We start from the raw sequence: 18,953 nt of genomic DNA on the forward strand, positions 1-18,953 counted from the left end.
CGGTATCTGGGCCTTTGGGAGGTCATAAGGTCATGAGGGAAGAGCCTCATGAGTGGGATTGGTCTCTTATCAAAGAGACCCCAGAGAGCTTTCTGCCCTGTGAGGTTACATGGAGAAGACAGCTATGAACGAGGAAGTCTCTCTCACCAGACGCTGAATCTGCCGACACCTTGATCGTGGACTTCCAGCCTCCAGAACTGGGAGAAGTAAATTTCTGTGATTTATAAAGTATCCAGTCTGTGGTATTTTGTTACAACAGCCTGAACAGACCCAGATGCTCAATGCCAGGCTTTGCTTTAAGTGCTGTACGCTTATTAACTCTTCAAAAAGCCAAAATGTTCCAAAGGGACAGTTTGAAATACCGCAGTATGCTATTAGAGACCGCCACCTTACTCGAGGCCACCTGTGTCTGTTGCATATTTTGCTTTATTTCAAGGGGTAGGAGGTACAAAGTTCCACCTTCTGACAATTAATATATTTCCAAGTAACAGTTCTATGTCAAGAGTAAATTTTCTTAACTTTTATTCAGATTTGCAGAAGAAACATTTTCAGTAACTTTCGTCAAATGATTATTAGGTACTGTAAATGCATATTCACTTTTTACTTGGACCCAAGCTTCCTCTTTTCTCTTATTTATTACCAGCACATACCCATAAAATTTTAGTAAACCTGTATGTGTTATGGATTCTACTCGCACTTTTTTCGCTGTTTTTCACCAAATCCTGTCTCATTACAGCGATAACCTCATTTATAGATACCTGAACTATTTTTTTTAAAGCCTAATAGACATGAGTAAAGGATAGCCTTCCAATATATTACTCTAAATAGCTAAAAATTCTTTACCAAAGTGTATATGTAGGTGGTTTTTATCAATCATGTACTAATACTTGTAATGAGAATTTAACCCAGAAGAAAATAATTAACATTTAGAACTTTATGGTTACAGGAAAGTACACTAATTTAAAATTTTACACATATTTTGTTGCAGAGAAGCATGTTGGACCATCAATAAAAGACTATCAAGTATAAACATGTTACAATTTGACAAAATCCTACGAGGGATACAGATGAAAATAGGTTTTCGAAGGAAAAACAAACCATGTAAAAATTTAGGTAATTTTATTTTAAAATATTTACGGGAGTTGAGAAACTACATCCCTTGCAACTATTAAACCTGTTATTAAAACAACCAAGAATGCGAGAGGTCTAAGAGTTTTGCCAAATTTGGGGGGGAACACAAAAACGGAGGGTAAGAAGTAGCCGCTAATAAGTAAATGGTGGCCTACTTTCTTCATATATTCCTAGGATTATTGGACTTAAATACTAAAATATTTCCTTAGTAACATGCTGCTGAAGGCTTTGCGAACGAAGTGCCAAAGCTAAAACGGAAACGTGCGCTCCTCAGGGGCCCGCGGGGATGGGGACTCTCGGCGGGAGGTCGGAGGCCCCCCCCCTCCACGCTCCAAGCCTGAGGGTTCGGAGAGGGTGTAGGCGTCCCCACTTCGGGCCATCTTTTGGACCTCGCGCGGGCGGAACACGGAGGGGAGGTACCCAACCCGCTCGCGCACCAGAACCGCGGCCTCCCTAGTCCGCGCCCCGCCCAGTGGAGGGGCGGGGGGACGCTGTCTTCAGCAAGGCCTGGGATTGGTGGGCGGTGCGGCGGCGGGGGCGGGGCGACGCCGGCTCTCCAGACGCGTTCGGGGATTGGTGGACGGGGCGGCGGCGGCGCGGCGGGACCGCGTGGGGGCGTGGCCGGGACTTGAGGTGCGGGACCGGCGCGGCGGCCGCGGGCGGGTGAGTGGCCTTTCCTTGCGGGCCGGGCGGGAAGCCCTTGGGGGTGGAGGGAGCGGGGCCGAGGCCGGAAGCGTGCGGCCCGAGCCGCCTCCGGGCGGGGCAGGGGAGGCCGGGCGCTGCGCGGCGGGCCGGGGACGCAGGCCCGGGGAGGGCCGCGGGTGGACAGCCTGACGGGAGGAGAGGGTGTCCGGGTCAGGTGCGGCCCCGCGGGGGTCCGGAGAGACGGGGGCGCGCACGCAGCGGCCTGTCGCGCTCTTCGCGGCGAGGCCCGTGGGAAACGAAGCCAGTGTCTCGCCCGCAGAGCCCTTCGGCGCGGGCCTGAGGTGGTGCAGCCGGACGGCCCGCGCCCGGGGTCAGGGGTCGGGGTCGGGGTCGGGGTCTCCCTCCCGCCCTCAGTTAAGGCGGGAGGTCGCAGCCCTCCGCTCTGGGCGGGCGGCGGTTTCCTCATCCGTCAAGTCGGGGGTGCTTGGTCCCTGGGGCCCCGGGCCTCGCAGCAGCGCCCCGACCCGCCCGCACCGGCAGCCCTGGGTCCTGTGCTGACGCAGTGACCTGGGGGAGGTTTTGTTCAGGCCTCTGTCGTCCTAGACGTTTGCAGGCAGGAGTGGCGAGAAGTTGTAGGACTGTGTCCCTGGGATTCACGGTCTAGATTGGGCACGTGAGAGCTTCCCACCCGTTTTAGTGGTTTTCACACACTTTTGAAGCCATGATTCGGCTGTTTACTCCATGTGTCCTGAATTAATGAGGGACAAGGAAGAGGGCACTGAGAACTGAAAGGATCACTTGTAGGCATTGCTGGATGGTTCCAGGTGCTGCCAGCGTCACGTCTTCCCCTCACACTAGTTTCACTGTGGAAGTTGTTGCTTACTCCCCTTGGAATGTAAGGATTCCAAGAGAGGAGTGAGGCTGGCGGTCATTGCCAGGTGGTAATACTTGCTTTTGTTCACGCCAACTCAGGGCGTTTACCCTAATGAATGGGGCTTTCCAGGGCATATAAAAGTGGCCCCATTTAATGGCTTTGGTACTGGCGGTGGTGACACAGGAGTGGCCCAGAACTGTGAGTGGCAGGGAGAAAATGGATGTGTCGTAAGCTCTCCGGCAGGGTCAGCAGTTCAGAGGAGGAATTTTTTCCCCCAGCCCTGATGAGCTGGCATGCAGAGCTGAACAGTCTGGTCTGTGTACTCGCCTTTGGTAAAAAGTGCAACTTAGACATATCTTTGACTTTAGTTGGAAGTCAAAAGTCAAATTAAATTTGGCTGCAAAGAACATAATGTTAATGAGACTATATCACAGAGAGCTTGGGATTTGTCGTATGTAATGACCAGAGACTCATGAAGAGTACCAGGTGTAGCACATGCTCCTGCTGAATAGAGTTTTATGGAAGTACGTAGCATTCCAGTTTACGTGTTTGGTGATAGGTGCATGAAAATGTGACTTACGTGCAGTGCCTCCTCAGCATTCAGGGGCTCGGACTTTCAGGTAAGAGCTGCAGCTGAGACAGTCTGCGTTGGCTGGGAGGCGTGTAAATATTTGTGCTCTGTTGTGGGCGCTGGAGGAGGCGGCAGGAGGCACTGAGGACTGAGTAGTTTGATTTCCCGTCCTTAGTGAAGTGACACGGCGCTGCCTCCGTCAGCTGAACGGCTGCCATGCCTCCGTCACAGTGGGTAAAGTCACTCATCTGTTTAGAGATCACTGTAGCATCCTGTACTGAGAAAAAGTGCTGGTTAACTCCAGGATGTCGGTCCACAGGTGTTCCTTACCTGCTGTCCCAGTCGGGAACTTGGTAGATGTAGTGGGACCTCGGGGCTCTGCAGCTGCAGTTTGAACCACGTCCTGTCCCCACGGTGTGGCATGTGCTCCATGTCGCCGAGCTCTGCAGTCACTGCAGAAGTCTCAGTCCTGACAGGCTGGGCTGTCAGTTGGACGAAGTGGGGAGAACCACACTTGAAAGGCCCAGTTCCAGAATTATCTTTGCTTCATATTGATTTCAGTTTTCGGAGGTGGTGAGTCGGATGGTTTCTTTTCCCCTGTGTTCGTAAGGTGCAGCAGGATGTGCTGGGTCTCATGGGTGTTAGAAAGTGCGCCTGGGATGCTGGGGTTCCCTTGTCTTCCTCAGGCCCTAGTGGCATTTCACATGTTGTCTTGGTGATTTCTGGGCCTCGGCTGTCATGGTCCTGCATGGGCCTAAAACTGAACAGACGCTCCCCTCGTTGGCTGCGTTGTCCGTCTGTGGCGCAGACACAGGATGTGGTGTTTTTCCCTGGGAGCCTTGGAGGGGTTTTTCCCCCGTGTAACAGTAAGTGGGAGGTTCTCTGTGCTCTTTAAGAAAGTAAAATTACATTTAAAAAATACTTTAAATGCCAGTGTGTCGGTGCTACTGGGAAGTGCCTGCTCTTAATTTACACCAGAGTGTCTTCAGCTCAGACCCGTCTTTCAGTTACCTGCCGTTTTGACACACAATCCTGTGCACATTTTCCTTCTCAGAAGAGAATGGAGATCAGCCTGAGCCTCCCCCCACTTCCTAGAACTGTCGTTTCTGCTGAGGTCGCTTCCTGGAGTCCTCGTGATGACCGTGTTGCAGTGCTGGTCGTGGGTGGAGTGGTTTATGATCCTGAATGAGTGCCTCCGGGCCTGCTGATCACTTGGGCCCCGTCTCTAGGCAGGACTAACAGCCTGTTCTTCCTTCCAAGAATCTCCAAGGTCTGCGGTCTGGTTGAAAGATGTCGGCGCTCACTGCCGTGTTTAAGTATGTGGATGAGAATCAGGACCGCTACATTAAGGTAAGGAAACATTTACTCTGTTCATTTTGGTCCCATGGGACTCAGAGGAACTTTCAAGAAGCTTATGTGAATTACGCTGTTCTCAAGTAGTAACAGTATCGTCTTGAAGGAGAAAGACAAGCACCAGAATGATCTCCCTCACATGTGGAACCTGAAAAAGTTGAACTCGCAGAAGCAGAGAGTGGGGCGGCGGTTGTCTGGGGCTGGGGAAGCAGGGAGGTGTCAGCCAAAGGGTGCAACTTTCATCAGTTACAAGATGAGTAAGTTCTGGGGATGCGGGGTACCTCATGATGAGTGTGGTAACAGTACTGTATTTGTGCTTTGAGATTGCTAAGAGTGTATCTTAAGTGTTCTCACCACCAAAAAAAAAAAACTAAACTAAAAAAATTGTCTAAAATTCTTTTGCTCTCCCTGCTCTTTACAGCGTAAGTTACTCTTGGCTTTTGACAGACAGTCTTTAATACATGTTTCTAGAAATAAGAGTGCTAATTCAAGATTTTTGTTTATTCTTATGGTAGAGATAAAGAGCTATTTTACATTTAGCATGTTTTAAATGATTCAGTAATGTTATATATTTGTCTGTTTCTTGATGTTAACTTAAAGGATCCTGCTTTAAAATGATTTTTGGTAGACATATTTCAGACAAAATCTTCCATGTTCTCATCCTAAAAATTATATTCTAGAGAACCTGGCCATTGCCATGATGACAGATAAGCTGATTTGGACTGTGAAAGTGTTGGGTATTTTCTGTAGCTTTCAGTTGTCATTTTGTTAGATTCAGATACAAATGTTCGTATGGAACTTTGTGCATCTTGCATTCACATCATGCTTAATGGTTAATGGTTTTTCTGACGTGCTGTGAAGTTCCCAGCACAGGGTCTGTACAAACAGTTCTCTTAAATCGATTTAAAACAAAAAGCAAACGTGATGAATCTCTTCTGCGTCTCGTCAATGTGTTCCAAATGGAGTGGCTGCAGGGAACAAGTCAGCTTTGTGGGCCAGATAAAGGCTCAACTGTGAGTACCTTCCTTCCTCGGGGACCACCTATTCAGAAGCCCTTTTGCTGATTGTCCACACACAGAAGCTTGCGGACTGGGTGGCCATCCAGAGCGTGTCCGCCTGGCCCGAGAAGAGGGGGGAGGTCCGGAGGATGATGGACATGGCCGCCGCCGACCTCAGGCAGCTGGGCGGCTCCGTGGAGCTGGTGGACATCGGGAACCAGAAGGTAGGGGCCACGACCTGCCCGCAGGATCCTGCTGTGGGGTGGATGGGACCGTCTTTGCTTCAGACAACCTGCTGGTCTTTAGAACAAACTAGAAGGGCCTGATTTGGGTGCTAAACAGAGATTTCTTGAGTTGGATTGGTTAGGGATTTTGTGATATTCCTCATTTTTCTCCAGGAGGGGGAACTGTTGAGGTTATTCGAGAACTAGTGAACGTGATGGCCGTTGTTAGACACTGCTTCCCAGAAATCAGCTGCTTTCAGACCAGGAAGTCACATTCTGCCCGTTAGATATAAAACTAATGAAGACTTGACTCACCCCGCTGTGTCTCTGGTGGCCCAGCTAGTAGAAAGCTTTTTCTTTTCCCAGAAAAGAGCTACTGTATGTGTGGGGCTCAGGGCTCGGCTGCATTTCAGTGCAGGAATCCGACAGATTCTAACTGGAAGGAACAGTCTCACTTTGTGGTACATTATTCCAGTATTTTCGTTTCAGATGATTTCAGTCTCTTGTTAATTACACGTTTGTGCCATGTATTTTCAAAGTCGTTAACACTTTTACCTTTCAGGGTGTGACTGGGCTTGGCTTATCTTGGTTCTCTTATCTGATGATCTCTGGGTCAGTTGAAATCAGAGTCCTGGGGTTTTAGGTGTGGACGTTCAGCCCTCTCTGCTCTTTTCATAGATGGAAGGGCCCAGAGGCCCAGGTGAGCTGCATCTTCCAGGGAACCAATAATAGGTCTGACTCCTAGTCCAGTGTTGTTTGTGTGAGATTTCTTCTGACCACAAATTTAATAGTTAGCTTAAGATTGCTTAAGATCCATTATAGCTTCCAGGCACTTTTCCCCACTTATGAGAGGATGAACCCAGTTTCTTTGTTATTTTCTGTTAGGAGCACACTTGACTTGCTTCTGCTCCCTTTTTTCCTAATATGTTATTTAAAAAATAAAGTGTAGGTGGCAAATAATTTTGAAGTGTTGTTTCGTTAAAATAGATGGATCTGTTCTCTTTAACATAGCCGTTAAATGAAGTTCTTAAGAAAGGCCCCTCCACGAAAGACTAAAATGACTACCACACTATTTGAATTATGTAACACCTGTTTTTACCAAGGAGTTGGCCGCTTTCATCACTGTTAGAGAAGTTTTGTCTTGGTCTTCTCTTCCCATCGGTTTGGGTTCATTTGGCACAGGAGGCCCTCTTTCAGGAGTGATAGTGACTTATGGCAGGTGTGCAGGTGGAGGAGTTGGTGTCATCACAGGTACACTCAGAACTGGGGGATCTGCAGGCTCGTGGAGGAGAGAGGATGTTGGGAGTTGTGGTGGGCAAGGCTCGGGGGCTGGTGCTGACGTGGAAAGGCTGATTTGGGGCTCTTGGGGCCTCCTCACCAGTGCCAGAGTAGGAGCTGTCAGGTCAGGCTGGCCCACAGCCCATCCGCTACCCTGGGCAGTTGGTGTGGAAGGCCTGGCCCGAGGGCCTAAGCTCCAGATGGAGGGGCTCAGAAAGTGGGACAGTCATGGCTCCTGAGCCAGAAAGTGACGGAATGGCCCCCGGGTGCTGGTACAGGGTCAGGGGCTGGGGTCGTGCGGCACCGTGGGCAGAGGGAGCAGTGGGGGCTCCTTGTAACGGAGTCGTGCCCAGGCAGGTGCTCTGGGAGGGGACAGCCTGTCACCTCTGTAAGTGTTTTGCCGTGTTCCTCCTCTGGACCTGGTTCTGTGATGTCTGGAGTAGTTGGGGAAACCCAGACAGATTTGCAATTTCCAGCATGAATTTCAGTTCAAATTTACCTGTGGACCCAAACAGCTTCTTAGAAAATGCTGAAGTATTTCAGAGGAGCCACCGGAGTAGATATTTATGTAGAGAAAACCTGGAATTTAGAAATCATTTTCCTCTGAGGCAAGCTAAGGGCTGTCTGTGACTAGAGAGCCACATCCCGTGTGAGCAGGGTGGGTTTGGTTTCAGGAATGATTCTCCGCGCTTTGGCTACTGGTTGTGCTCACGAGGGCAAGCTCAGCCCCAGGTGAGGGCAGCTGCCTTGGGGTGGGGTGGGGTGGGTTGGCTTGGAGCCAAGGGCTGCCCTTGGGCAGCTGTGGGCTCAGCAGGAGTTACTTAAGTTGGTATTTATGAGTAGAGTGTACTGGAAAGACAGATTTCTCCAGGAGTGCGGCTACCGCTGCTTGGTTAGTGTGGCTTCCTGTGAATTTTAGTCCATCATGTCCTGGTCCACGGCCCTTTCTGTGCATAATTGTAAATTTGAGTGCAGAATTTCAAAACATGTCTTCCGCTTTAAGATCACGGTGGTTTTTACCCATTATTTTAGAAAATGATGAACTAAGTTGCAGCCTAGACTCAGCTTTTATAATGTGTTTTGTTATAGAAAAGTTTTTTTTTTAATCAGCCTTTAAAAATTTACCAGACTGCCTACAGTTGGTAAACATAATTCAATCTCTGAGCTCTGGATTGTGGGAAAGTATATCCTTGTTAATCAGTGACTGAGTTGAACAAGATGATCTTGAACTCTACAATAGAGGGGACTGATGACAGGTAAGAAGGCTTGGGGAGTGTTAATGACATCTGCTGTGAACACCACACCCTTTCAGCAGAGGCTGTCCTCTCCCCCCAGCTCCCCGATGGCTCAGAGATACCGCTTCCTCCCATTTTACTGGGCAAACTGGGCTCCGACCCGCAGAAGAAAACGGTGTGTATATATGGACACCTGGATGTGCAGCCGGCAGCCCTGGAGGATGGCTGGGACAGCGAGCCCTTCACCTTGGTGGAACGAGATGGTAGGGACACTGCCTGGAGGAATGTGCGGGCTTGTGGGGTCTCCTTTAGGAAGTGCACCCACAGTCTCCTGGTTGTTACCTTTCCAGAGCTAGGTGTTCTTCCATAATCTAGAACTTGGGTTCTGGAGGCGTCACGCATGCGCACCTGTCGTTGAAACCTCAGAAAGCCTCCTCTCCTTGTGGAACCGGGTCTCGTGGCCTCGGGTCTGCTGGGCTTCCCTCTGCGGCTGACACTTTCTCCAGAGGCCCGTTCTGAACTGAGGCTGTGCAGCCCTCAAACACCTGTCGTCTGAGTCTGGCCCGATTCGCGGCTGTTTCCCTGGTGCATTTGAGCAGCTCCCCTTAGGGCTCTAGGGAAGTGGGGAAGTGTTCTCCCGTCCCTGGCGAGGGTAACCTCAGCAGAACCATCCAGGACCTCCCCCTGGGCTCTGCTGGCGCCTCGCCCTCCTCACCATGTCCCCGCTTTCTCCTCGCTGCCCCCCTGGAGGGGAGGCTCCTCCTGCCTTCCTTCCCGAACGTTCACATTTCTGTATTGACCCAACCTTGGGCCAGGTGGAGAAGCCTCTCGGTGTGTACCGGCCCCTTGGGCTGAGTCCAGACTGTCTTGGTATGGCCTTCCTAACGGGACACGTCGACTTTCTGTCGGAGCCTCCCCTGGCTCAGCGTCCGTTGGGTCGTGACTTAGAGCCACATCTCTGAGGAGGTTGAGCCCACACCGTGGTCCCCACGTGCACCTGCTCACTTGTCCTCAAGGACCTGGGCTCCGCTTGCCACTGTCAGGAGCAGAGTTCTGTGTCCCCTCACTGTCTTCCCCACTCCTGCCCGGGAGCCCAGAGGTCATCCTCGTCCTGCCCCGCTCTCCCTGCTTTGAGGGCCCTCCCTGGCCTACTGAGGTTGGGTCCTGCGCCGCCTCCCCTGCCCCATGGTGACCTCCACGTGCCATCTCTGCTTGGCAGCTCTCAGGATACTTGGGGGTCCTGCCAACCCCGTCTTCTCTCCCCTCACTGCTCCTCTTCCACCTGGGCCACCTGCTTCTGCGCCAGCCCTGGTCACCCCCCGCATCCTCTGGAAGGCCTCCCACTCATCCCCCCTCCCCGGCCCCCGGACAGACACACTGACAGACACGCTGGATAGACTCAGGAATGGATGACCCTGGAAAGACTCCTCGTATCCCAGATAAGCTGCCTGGGGAACACCCGCGGGCATGGGGTGCCCGAGGGCAGGAGTACCCCATGGTCACTTGGTTGGTGTTTGTCACAGGGACAGGGACGCCTCTTGGGAAAGCTCTTTATAGCTTTTGTGAAAAGTAGGCTTAGTTTATAACAAGAAATCCCCAAAGCAGTGATGGCTTTCAGCCTCATTCCACTTTGGGGTGGGTCATGTTGAAACTGCCAAACATTAAAAACAGGCTAAGAATGAGGAAGTCAGAGGACTGGCCAGGACAGACCAAGGCGGGAGAGGGGCTGCCTTGAGCACAGGTCGCCCGGGGTTCTGTCCTTCCTCTGCCGTGCCCCCCTCAGGCATGTGCTGCATCCTGGCTGGGAGAGGGTCCAGGCTGTTCTCCCCGTGCGGCCGATACCCGGCCCCAACACCCATCTTTTACAGAGGCCCAGAGACGCTGTGCAGCGGGCAGTGACCCGTTGCCCTGGGGAGAAGCAGCATATCAGTTGTGTTCTGTATCAGGTTAGGCGTCAGGTTGTAGCAGAGGTGAGGCCAGGTCTCCTTGGATGGTGACACATCATGGTTGCCACATACCTGCTGCCTGTGCTTGTGAAACAGATTTTAACAGAGTAGCCTGGGGCAGTGATCCTCTGGAGCTCGTGCCCTGAGGCAGTGGGCCCCTGACCTCTGGTGACCACTTGTCCTCTAGGAGCGGGAGGGAACGTGGCAGCACCACCATGGCTGGATCCAGCGAATTCTCTGGTAGATCCTAACCGTGGTGTTGGATGGAGACTCCATGCTCCAGGTGGGATGAAAGAGGGCTTCTGATGTGAAGAAGTCTTAGGACTGCTGCGTGCAGTCGTGCGGGATGTCATCACATGCTCACCAGACAGTCTCCTCTGTGTTCACTGAGTTGTCGCTTGACGAATTTGCTGATTGCTGTTCTAGGCAAACTGTATGGGAGAGGAGCAACAGATGACAAGGGGCCAGTGGCCGGCTGGATGAACGCCCTGGAGGCCTTTCAGAAAACGGGACAGGTACGCTACCCACACACACCTAACGGCCCGATTCACCTGTCCCATGGGTGATAGCTGTTCCCAGCACAGCCTGCGAAGATCAGAGGTCCCTGGGCTGGAGACAGCCAGCTTCCCCCAAAACCGCATCAGCACAGCTAGGTCACGTTGCAGATTGTAGGTTGTTTTCCTACAAAAAAGTAAAGATGAAGCTGTTTTACAGTTGCTCAAAGGTCAGCCTGTTGGTGACTTAGCAGGGACCCAGCCAGCAGGGGGAGTGAGAGTTCTGGTCTTTGGCTGCGCCTTAGGGGTGCGCCCTTGTTGGCGGGTGCGTGACCTGGGCTCTGCAATAGTGGGAAAACCCCTTACTTTATCTGTGGGGTTTTTATCCTCCTAAAAATAAAATTTATTTTTAAAAATATATTTCCCTGGGGGTGGGAGTATAGCTCAGCATTAGAGTGTGTGCTTAGCATGTGCGATGTCCTGGGTTCAATCCCCAGTACGTCCATTAAGAAGTGTACACATATTAATCCATATTATAATATAGTAATATATCATTATTATATTTTGTAATCAATGTGTTTATTAGTACATATTGATACATAAATATTTCCTTAACTGAAACGTCCACTCCTTGTTGAAAGTTTGTAAAATGCAGAAAAGTAGAGGAAAAAAAGGAGTGCCTAGAATCCCAACCCCCAGAAACTTAATATTTCGTTCCTTACTGATTTTTTCAACTCTTTTCAGCCTAATTGTGATTATAATGTGTAGATAGTTTCTGCATCTTGCTTCTGTCTTGTGTTGTGGTAAGAATAGTAAGACAGGTGTTTTTGTTAGGACCTGGAGAGGCAGATTGGAAGAGGGTCCAGGCTCACTGGGCCAGCATGGGAAGGCGTCCCTCCTGGCGGGCACCAGGGGCTGTGGGCAGCCAGGGGCACGGGTGGCTGTGTGCAGGTGGCGCCGCCCAGCGCCCCCGCTGACACCTGTCCCACAGGAGAGGAGGAGGGGGCCCCGCGTGTGCTGAGCAATGTTGTCTGGGGGCAGCTCTGGACTCAGACTCTGCAGACGGATCCACATGGGTCTGGCCTTCCATAGCCGTCACCATGCTCAGGTGCAGCTTCTTGTCCCCACCTGTGCAAGGGGGCCAGCTGGTCCCCGCCCAGCATGGGGAGACCTGGAAAACCAGGTGGATGGCGGCATCTGAGGTCATTGTCACCTCTCTAGGAAAAGGGCCTCCGATGTGCAGGGTTCGGGTTGTCAGGCAGGAGCACCTTCTGAGTAGGGAGCTTGCTCATGCGTGTGCTTGTGGTGGCCACAGTGGTGCACGTGAAGGCCCTGGTGTTCTCTGTGTCGTGGCCTTTATTTTAGAGAGAGCAGCTCAGATTTGCCGGAGATGCTTGATTCTTGCTGGGTGAGCACGGAGACCCGTGAGTGGGAAATGGGGTCAGGCCGTGAGTTCCTGGAAGGAGTCCTGAGGATGGCCACAGCTGCAGCCACGCTTGTCCCCTGGCGGCCCAGCGCCTAGGGACTGAGGGGCACTGCAGGCCACACACAGCCTCCGGGGGGTTGGTCTGGTGGAGGTTGGGTGTTTGAAATTTGTGCTTTCAGAACATTTGTGGCTTCCTGTCTGTTCCTAAGAAGTAAAGTGCAGGAGCTCCGAGTACTGATCTGCTCCCGCTCCCTTCCCAGGAAGTTCCCGTCAACATCCGTTTCTGCCTGGAAGGCATGGAGGAGTCTGGCTCCGAAGGCCTGGACGCGCTGATCTTCGCCCAGAAGGACACGTTCTTCCACGACGTGGACTACGTCTGCATCTCCGACAACTACTGGCTGGGCAAGAGCAAGCCCTGCATCACCTACGGGCTCCGGGGCATCTGCTACTTCTTCATTGAGGTGCGTGCAGGGCGGCGCGCGTCCCGGGCCATGCAGGGTCCTGGGGCATGCAGGGCGGTATGTGTCCCGGGGAAGTGCAGGGCCGTGCAGGGCTGCGCAGGGTGGCGCACGTCCCGGGGTCCCTTCCTCTTCTGCGCTCGCAGGAGGAGGTACTGGAAAGTGACCCTGGCACCCAGTCGTGAAGCACAGCCTGCCCAGCCCCAGATCAGAGGGACAAACCATCGCACTGTCCAGGCTGGACAGGGTCGAAGGTCAGGTTTGTAGGCCGGGAGCTGGGGCCTCGGGCAGTGAGGACAGATTATATGTGCGCGTCTGTTCGAGGCCAAGATATATACAGAGTCATTCAGGAGTCCTTGCTTTTAGGAGTTAGAATGTTCATGTCCTTAAGCTCTTAAGCTCTCATCCCTCGACTACCATCTAGAGGGAACCAGGATGTGCCCTGGACTCGGGATCTGAGGAGGGCAGAGCAGGAAGGCCGCCAGGCACACCCGCCTCTCCCTGGCCCGGCAGCCGGGCCTCAGTCTTTTCGCCTGAGGGCAGGGGCCCACCGCACAGGATGACTGATGGTTTGCTTAGGCCATGTGGGAAAGCGTCTCACAGCTGACATGTGCCAGGAGGACCATAGTTGCTACAGCCCGCTTGCCTCCCCGCCGGCCGCCGTGGGAGGGCAGCAGCCCGCTGGCGGAGGGAGCGCTCTGCTGTGGTTTCACAGGGCGGGAGCCCATGGGGCGGGTCTGACCAGTCTGCTGCCTGTCATGGTAGGTGCGACCCTTGTGGCAGGTGGTGCAGGGTCTTTGTGAAAACTGCTGGGAGGCCTCCGAGCGCCCACGCTTTCACCCGCGGGCCTCGGTGCCCCTCCACCCGTGGTTGGCGTTCCCGGGAGTTCTGTCATTGCCGCCACAGCTGTGTGACTTGGGAAGCGCCTTGCTTTGCTTGTTGAGGGAGCAGCTTTTCATTCTGAATGTTGTCTATTGTGTTTGCTCACTGGCCTGTCACGTGACAGGGATAAGCTCCCATGAGCAGCCGAGCAGGGTGGCCTTTGTGTCTGTGCAGGTGGAATGTAGCGACAGGGACCTGCACTCCGGCGTGTATGGCGGCTCCGTGCACGAGGCCATGACCGACCTCATCACGCTGATGGGTGAGCGTGGGTCCCGTCCCCATGTGGACTGCGGAGGAAGGTTGGAGCAGGGTTCCACTCGGAGCGTCTCTGTCCCTCTGTCCCCCCAGCTCACATTGTTCCCTGTAAAAGACCCACGTGCTTCATTTCTGCTTCCCTCTTCATCCCTGGAGCACCAGACCCAGGACCCTGGGTCGTTCTGGGAATGGAATGGTGTGGTGAGCGCGGGTGCGTGGCAGTGCCCGGTGGTCGAGCATGCCCGGCTCTCACACACGGCATCTGTGTGAGCACGGCTCGCTCAGGACCGCCTGCTGCCATGCGCTCATCCTGCCTGTTCCCCTGCAGGCTCCCTGGTGGACAGGAAGGGGAAGATCCTCATCCCCGGCATCAATGAGGCAGTGGCCCCTGTGACAGAGGAGGAGCTGCAGCTCTACGACCAGATCGACTTTGACCTGGAGGAGTATGCCCGGGACGTGGGGGCAGAGACCCTGCTGCACGACTGCAAGGTGTGCCCGCTGCCCTGTGCCCCGCCCGGCTGGCTGTGTGCCCTGTCCTGGGACCCAGCGGGAGGAGCCTGAGAGCTGGGGAGCTGCGGGTGGACCCTGGGTTGGAGAGCAGTCAGTTAGAGTGGACGCCCTGGGGAACACCATGTTCCCGGATGGGAGCTGGGAGTCCTTCAGCGTGTCAGATGTGGCCCGTTGACAGCTGGGGAGCTGGCAGGTGTGCGTAGAGGCAGGCGCTTTTTCCTGGCTTGCCTGGGCCAGGTAATCCCCTCACTGCTGGGCCCAGAGATGATGTCAACTGTTCCTGATGGGGCAGGTGCTCAGGTGGAAACTGTTTGCACAGAATGATTACTTACCTGTTAAGAGAAAATTGTGTTGTGACTTTTCTCTTAATTAGTGTAGTTCCTGGTTTTTAAGATCCGGATATAAGTTCACAAGCTGGCAATTTAGCCAGCTTTAATTGGACTCCGGTGACAGTCCCTGGGGGTACAAGGGGGTGAGTTTCATCTCTGCAGGTGGCAAATAGGCAGAGAAGCATTATAGGATGTGTGGAGGCCACTGTGGGTGGTCCAGGGCCTGGGATGGGGAGGCCTCGTCAGACGGGAGCCCCGTCTGCCATGGGGGCTGCAGGACACAGTCAGGGCTGAGCAGTGGAGCAGGGCCAGCTGTCCCTGTTTGTGGGGCGGGCTGGCTGGGCAGGGCCTGGGGTTAAGACTGAAAATGCCGGACGTGAAGCTTTCCGTGATCTGCAGAGGAGCTTGTCTGCCGTCCTGGAAGATGGCTGTGACCAGTTTTGAGTAGAGGGATGAGCTGATCAGACCTCACTTGTGAACAGATTACAGATGGGGGTGTGGCTGGATTGGAACCGAGGCATTGAGGTTGGGGACCAGTTAGGCCGCTGTAGGGGAGAGCGCCTTGAGCTGGTGGTGTGGGAGTTGAGGAAGTGGGGGAGGGGGGCTCCTCAGGCTCAGGACACATCGCAGAGTGGACGGGACCAAGTGGAGTCAGGAGTTCACGGTGGGCAGTGGTCGGCTGGGTACTGATGCTGTGGGCCAGGAGAGACGAGTCCCGGGCAGTGGGGAAAGGTGGGCTCCGGACAGACTGGATCTCCTCCTGCTTCCTGCTGCCTTCACAGAAGGTGCCTGGTTTTGGGTGTATATTCTTTCCCAATGTCACTGGGCTCTTTGGTTCACAGACAAGTCCAGAGAAGCGGCTGAGTCACTGAGGAACCCCAGGGTCCCCATGAGGTTTCTCTGCTCTGGCCAGCCGTTCAGGCGGCCACGTGTCCTATCACGTCCTGGGCTGCTGCTGGAATGTGTAGGGCACGAAATTTCAGTTGTTTGGGGTAGACACCTGGAAGACCGAAGGCTGCTTGGTGCCAGTCCCCTCAGCAGACCATGGTCACCGGCCCAGGACACAGTGGATGGCCCTGGCTTCCCTCTCTCAGGAACTCCCCCCATATTCTATGTCCTTTAAGCCCAGGACCTAGGGAGGGGTTCACAGATGGCCTGTGTCGCACCCCCATCTTCCTCCTGGTGCCCCAGCTCTGCAGCAGCTCAGTGTCTGGGACCATGCCTTCCCCCTTGATTCTGCAGAGCTGGCCAGCACAGCCCCTTCGATGGTGTGTCATAGCAGCTACCGGAGTGTCTTTGGGGCTGGCTCATCTCATCCGCCCGCCCTGCCGGGGTCGGTACCGCCTTCCTGTGGGTGTGCAGCCCCAGGCCGGCTGATCTCCTCTGTGAGCAGACAATGTTGTCCCCAACCCGCTTTGTCATTTTTCTGCAGAAAGAAATCCTGATGCACCGATGGCGGTACCCGTCCCTGTCCCTCCACGGGATCGAAGGTGCCTTCTCTGGGTCGGGGGCCAAGACTGTGATTCCTCGGAAAGTGGTCGGCAAGTTCTCCATCAGGCTGGTTCCTAACATGACTCCGGAAGTGGTCAGCGAGCAGGCATGTGGGCACCGGGGCGTGGGGTGGGGTGCTGTGCACCGGCAGAGACTTTCACCAGGGTTCCTAACGACAGGAAAGCACAAACCTAACCTTCCACACTCCATCCTTTGGCTCTAGGCAACTCAGCAGTTACTAAAATAGGTAGTTCAGAAGCTGATCAAAGATAACAGCCATATGAAAAAGCGTCGTGTGTAAGTGACCTTTGTCACTGCTGAGGTGTGCTAAAATCTGACTTCTGTCCTCATGCTAAGGCTTCAGGGCAAATGCTGACTTTGGGCTGAATATGTTATGGTGAAAGTCATGGGCCTCTGGGCCGTGGTGAGCAACAGAGGGAAAAGTTCAGAGGGCGCAGATTCCTCAGGGGACAGACTCCAGCAGCTGAAAGTCAGCCAAGCTTGTGGGGAGCAGTCACCCGCCCTCATCTGGGGAGGTTCCGGGAGAGAGGGAGTCAAGATCTTGCCTGTTGGTGGAGGAAACCGAGCCCTGTGCTCCAAGCTGAGGACTGAGACTTTGCCATCATGAGGTGTCCCTGGGTCAGACCTGGCTCTGTTTTTGGTCTAGATGTAATCATTTTATAAAGCAACTCAAAGGACTTTTTTTTTTAACTTGATTTAAATATCATCATATGAGAACATCTATGTAAAGGGTGAATTTTTTGAAATTAAAACATAATGGATTTTGTTTTTTGACAAAAGTCCCTTTTACTGTTGTCACAGTTAAGCCAGACAGTGTTGAGCAGCAGCAAATGTGACCCGTGGGAGACCTGTTTAGACCCGTTGTAGACCCACTGGAGACTCTGGGTGAGAGGCCCGGCTCATCAGACACCGTGACTCTTCTGTTTGTGGTTCAGGTTACGAGCTACTTGACTAAGAAGTTTGTGGAACTACACAGCCCCAACAAGTTCAAGGTGTACATGGGCCACGGAGGGAAGCCTTGGGTGTCCGACTTCAACCACCCCCATTACCTGGCTGGGAGAAGAGCCCTGAAAACAGGTCAGGTGTTCTCCTCGGGGACGTCCCCGGGGCCCCAGCATGTGTGGTAGGCCCTGCCGGACCGTGTGCGCACATGGCTGTGTTAGCTGTGTCTCTGCAGGCTGGGCTGGGCCACCACCCACCTTGAGAGCAAGGCTGCTGTCCCCAGACCTCACACGGGGCCTGGACTCAGGGTCACTGGGCAATAGGGTTGAGGCAGATCCCTAGCCTCACAGCCCAAAGCTCACTGTTTCTTTCATTCCACTCTCCCCAGTTTTCGGTGTTGAGCCAGACTTGACCAGGGAAGGCGGCAGTATTCCTGTGACTTTGACATTCCAGGAGGCCACGGGCAAGAACGTCATGCTGTTGCCCGTGGGGTCAGCTGACGACGGAGCCCACTCCCAGAATGAAAAGCTCAACAGGTGAGGACAGAAAAGAGGGGCCATCTTGGGGTACGTGGGGTGGGCAGGGACGGGGGAGAGGACGGAGACCTGGGTGTCAGGACACACATACGCAGACAGGCAGGAGCCATGGTCCAGGGCAGCCGCTTCACACCAAGTGCTGGGTGATCCCCCGCGCGTTCTGGTAGGCCAGGACTGCTGCTGGTCCCTGGTGGGGCGTCGGGCTGGACCTGCAGTTGAGAACCAAGGCAAGCGGCACTTGGGGCCAGGACGGTGGGACATCAGTTCCAGAGAGAATGCAGCATGTGTGCCCGGGCCTCGGGACACCAGCCAACGTGGTGACTGTTCCTCCTGTCAGGCACAACTACATCGAAGGAACCAAGATGCTGGCCGCTTACCTGTACGAAGTGTCTCAGCTGAAGAACTGAGCCGCAGCCTCCGCCCTCCACCCTCGTTGTCTTCCGATGGCTCAGCAGAGTGGAAGCCTGTCCTCTCCTCCTCTTGTCCGGTTCTGCAGACTTCAGGATGTCTTGGTGGAGTGACCTGTACTGGGCAGTGACAGACGTTTAGTTCTGGGGCTTGGGAACGACCCCGGATGACAGCTGCGCTCTCACAGGTGGGCAGCACGACTTGGTCTCCGGAAGATGGGCGAGGCCTCCAAGCACACGTTCTTGTGTAGGAAGTGCCACTCGGGGTAAAGAGCCCCTGGTGCTTTCTGGTCCCACTTCTGCCCCGAGTCAGGGCCGTGCGCACGCGGAACATGCAGTCACAGCGCCTAAGGCCTGGACGGCCACCTGCTCTGTCCCTCACTGTCTCGTGCGCGCTCTGTCGTCCTCTCCAGACTGTGAGCACTGCTGCTGTCCTTATCTCCTCCTGATCTCCGCCCCTCGAAACCTGAACCTGACTGGGAGGGTCATTTGGTCTCAATCTGTGTTGCTCAATAAAAAGGAAAAACAGCCTCTGGAGGAGTCGCTGCCTGTCCGCCTGCCTCCGTGCCCCCTGCCCCCGGCGTCTCGGGAGGGCCGTGCTGCGCTGCGTCATGCCGGCTCGGGGCCAGGCGGGAGGGGCCAGGGCTCGGAAAACCAGCGTGGTCGCCTTTCCCCGTCTCACTCAGCCCGCCCTGTCCCCACTCACTGTGCTGCCAAATCACAGAAGAGCCAGTCAGGCTGGTTTGGACAAAACAGTCCTTTGGCCCCATTGATGGAAGAGACCGGAGTGAACTCCACCAACAGGAACCAGGCCCTTGTCTGTCACAAAGCCTATGTTTTGTCCACTTTGCTGACCATCTGGACTCCTAGGCTGGGGCTGGGATGGGGAACAGGAGTGTGTTTATTGGGCCCTGCCATGCCCGACACTTAATAGAACAGAACGGAAG

At 54.0% G+C, this 18,953-nt stretch overlaps 1 protein-coding gene across 4 annotated transcripts; it reads left to right on the forward strand.

Moving 5' to 3' along the window:
- The first annotated feature begins 1,711 nt into the window (after nucleotides 1-1,711).
- CNDP2 (carnosine dipeptidase 2) lies at nucleotides 1,712-18,537 on the forward strand. Of its 4 annotated transcripts, none has more exons than XM_074355233.1 (12): nucleotides 1,712-1,794; nucleotides 4,482-4,571; nucleotides 5,653-5,796; nucleotides 8,410-8,572; nucleotides 10,682-10,770; nucleotides 12,436-12,636; nucleotides 13,690-13,774; nucleotides 14,099-14,259; nucleotides 16,042-16,206; nucleotides 17,057-17,198; nucleotides 17,452-17,599; nucleotides 17,937-18,537. In XM_074355233.1, exons 2-12 carry the CDS (start codon nucleotides 4,512-4,514, stop codon nucleotides 18,004-18,006), a joined length of 1,428 nt encoding a protein of 475 aa, XP_074211334.1. In that variant the 5' UTR covers nucleotides 1,712-1,794; nucleotides 4,482-4,511; the 3' UTR covers nucleotides 18,007-18,537. The 4 variants fall into 4 exon arrangements, with proteins under 4 accessions (XP_074211334.1, XP_045364325.2, XP_074211335.1 ...); XM_045508369.2 differs by lacking the exon at nucleotides 1,712-1,794 and adding an exon at nucleotides 2,175-3,270; XM_074355234.1 differs by lacking the exon at nucleotides 1,712-1,794 and adding an exon at nucleotides 4,069-4,087.
- Nucleotides 18,538-18,953: the final 416 nt, after the last annotated feature.

This window comes from Camelus bactrianus, chromosome 30, assembly GCF_048773025.1.
Source record: "Camelus bactrianus isolate YW-2024 breed Bactrian camel chromosome 30, ASM4877302v1, whole genome shotgun sequence".
Taxonomy (NCBI): domain Eukaryota; kingdom Metazoa; phylum Chordata; class Mammalia; order Artiodactyla; family Camelidae; genus Camelus; species Camelus bactrianus.

Coding starts and splice junctions, on each gene's coding strand:
- CNDP2 (XM_074355233.1), top strand. CDS start 4,512: ATGTCGGCGCTCACTGCCGTGTTTAAGTATGTGGATGAGAATCAGGAC. Junction 5,797..8,409: donor TGGACATCGGGAACCAGAAG/GTAGGGGCCACG, acceptor CTCTCCCCCCAG/CTCCCCGATGGCTCAGAGAT. Junction 8,573..10,681: donor CACCTTGGTGGAACGAGATG/GTAGGGACACTG, acceptor TTGCTGTTCTAG/GCAAACTGTATGGGAGAGGA.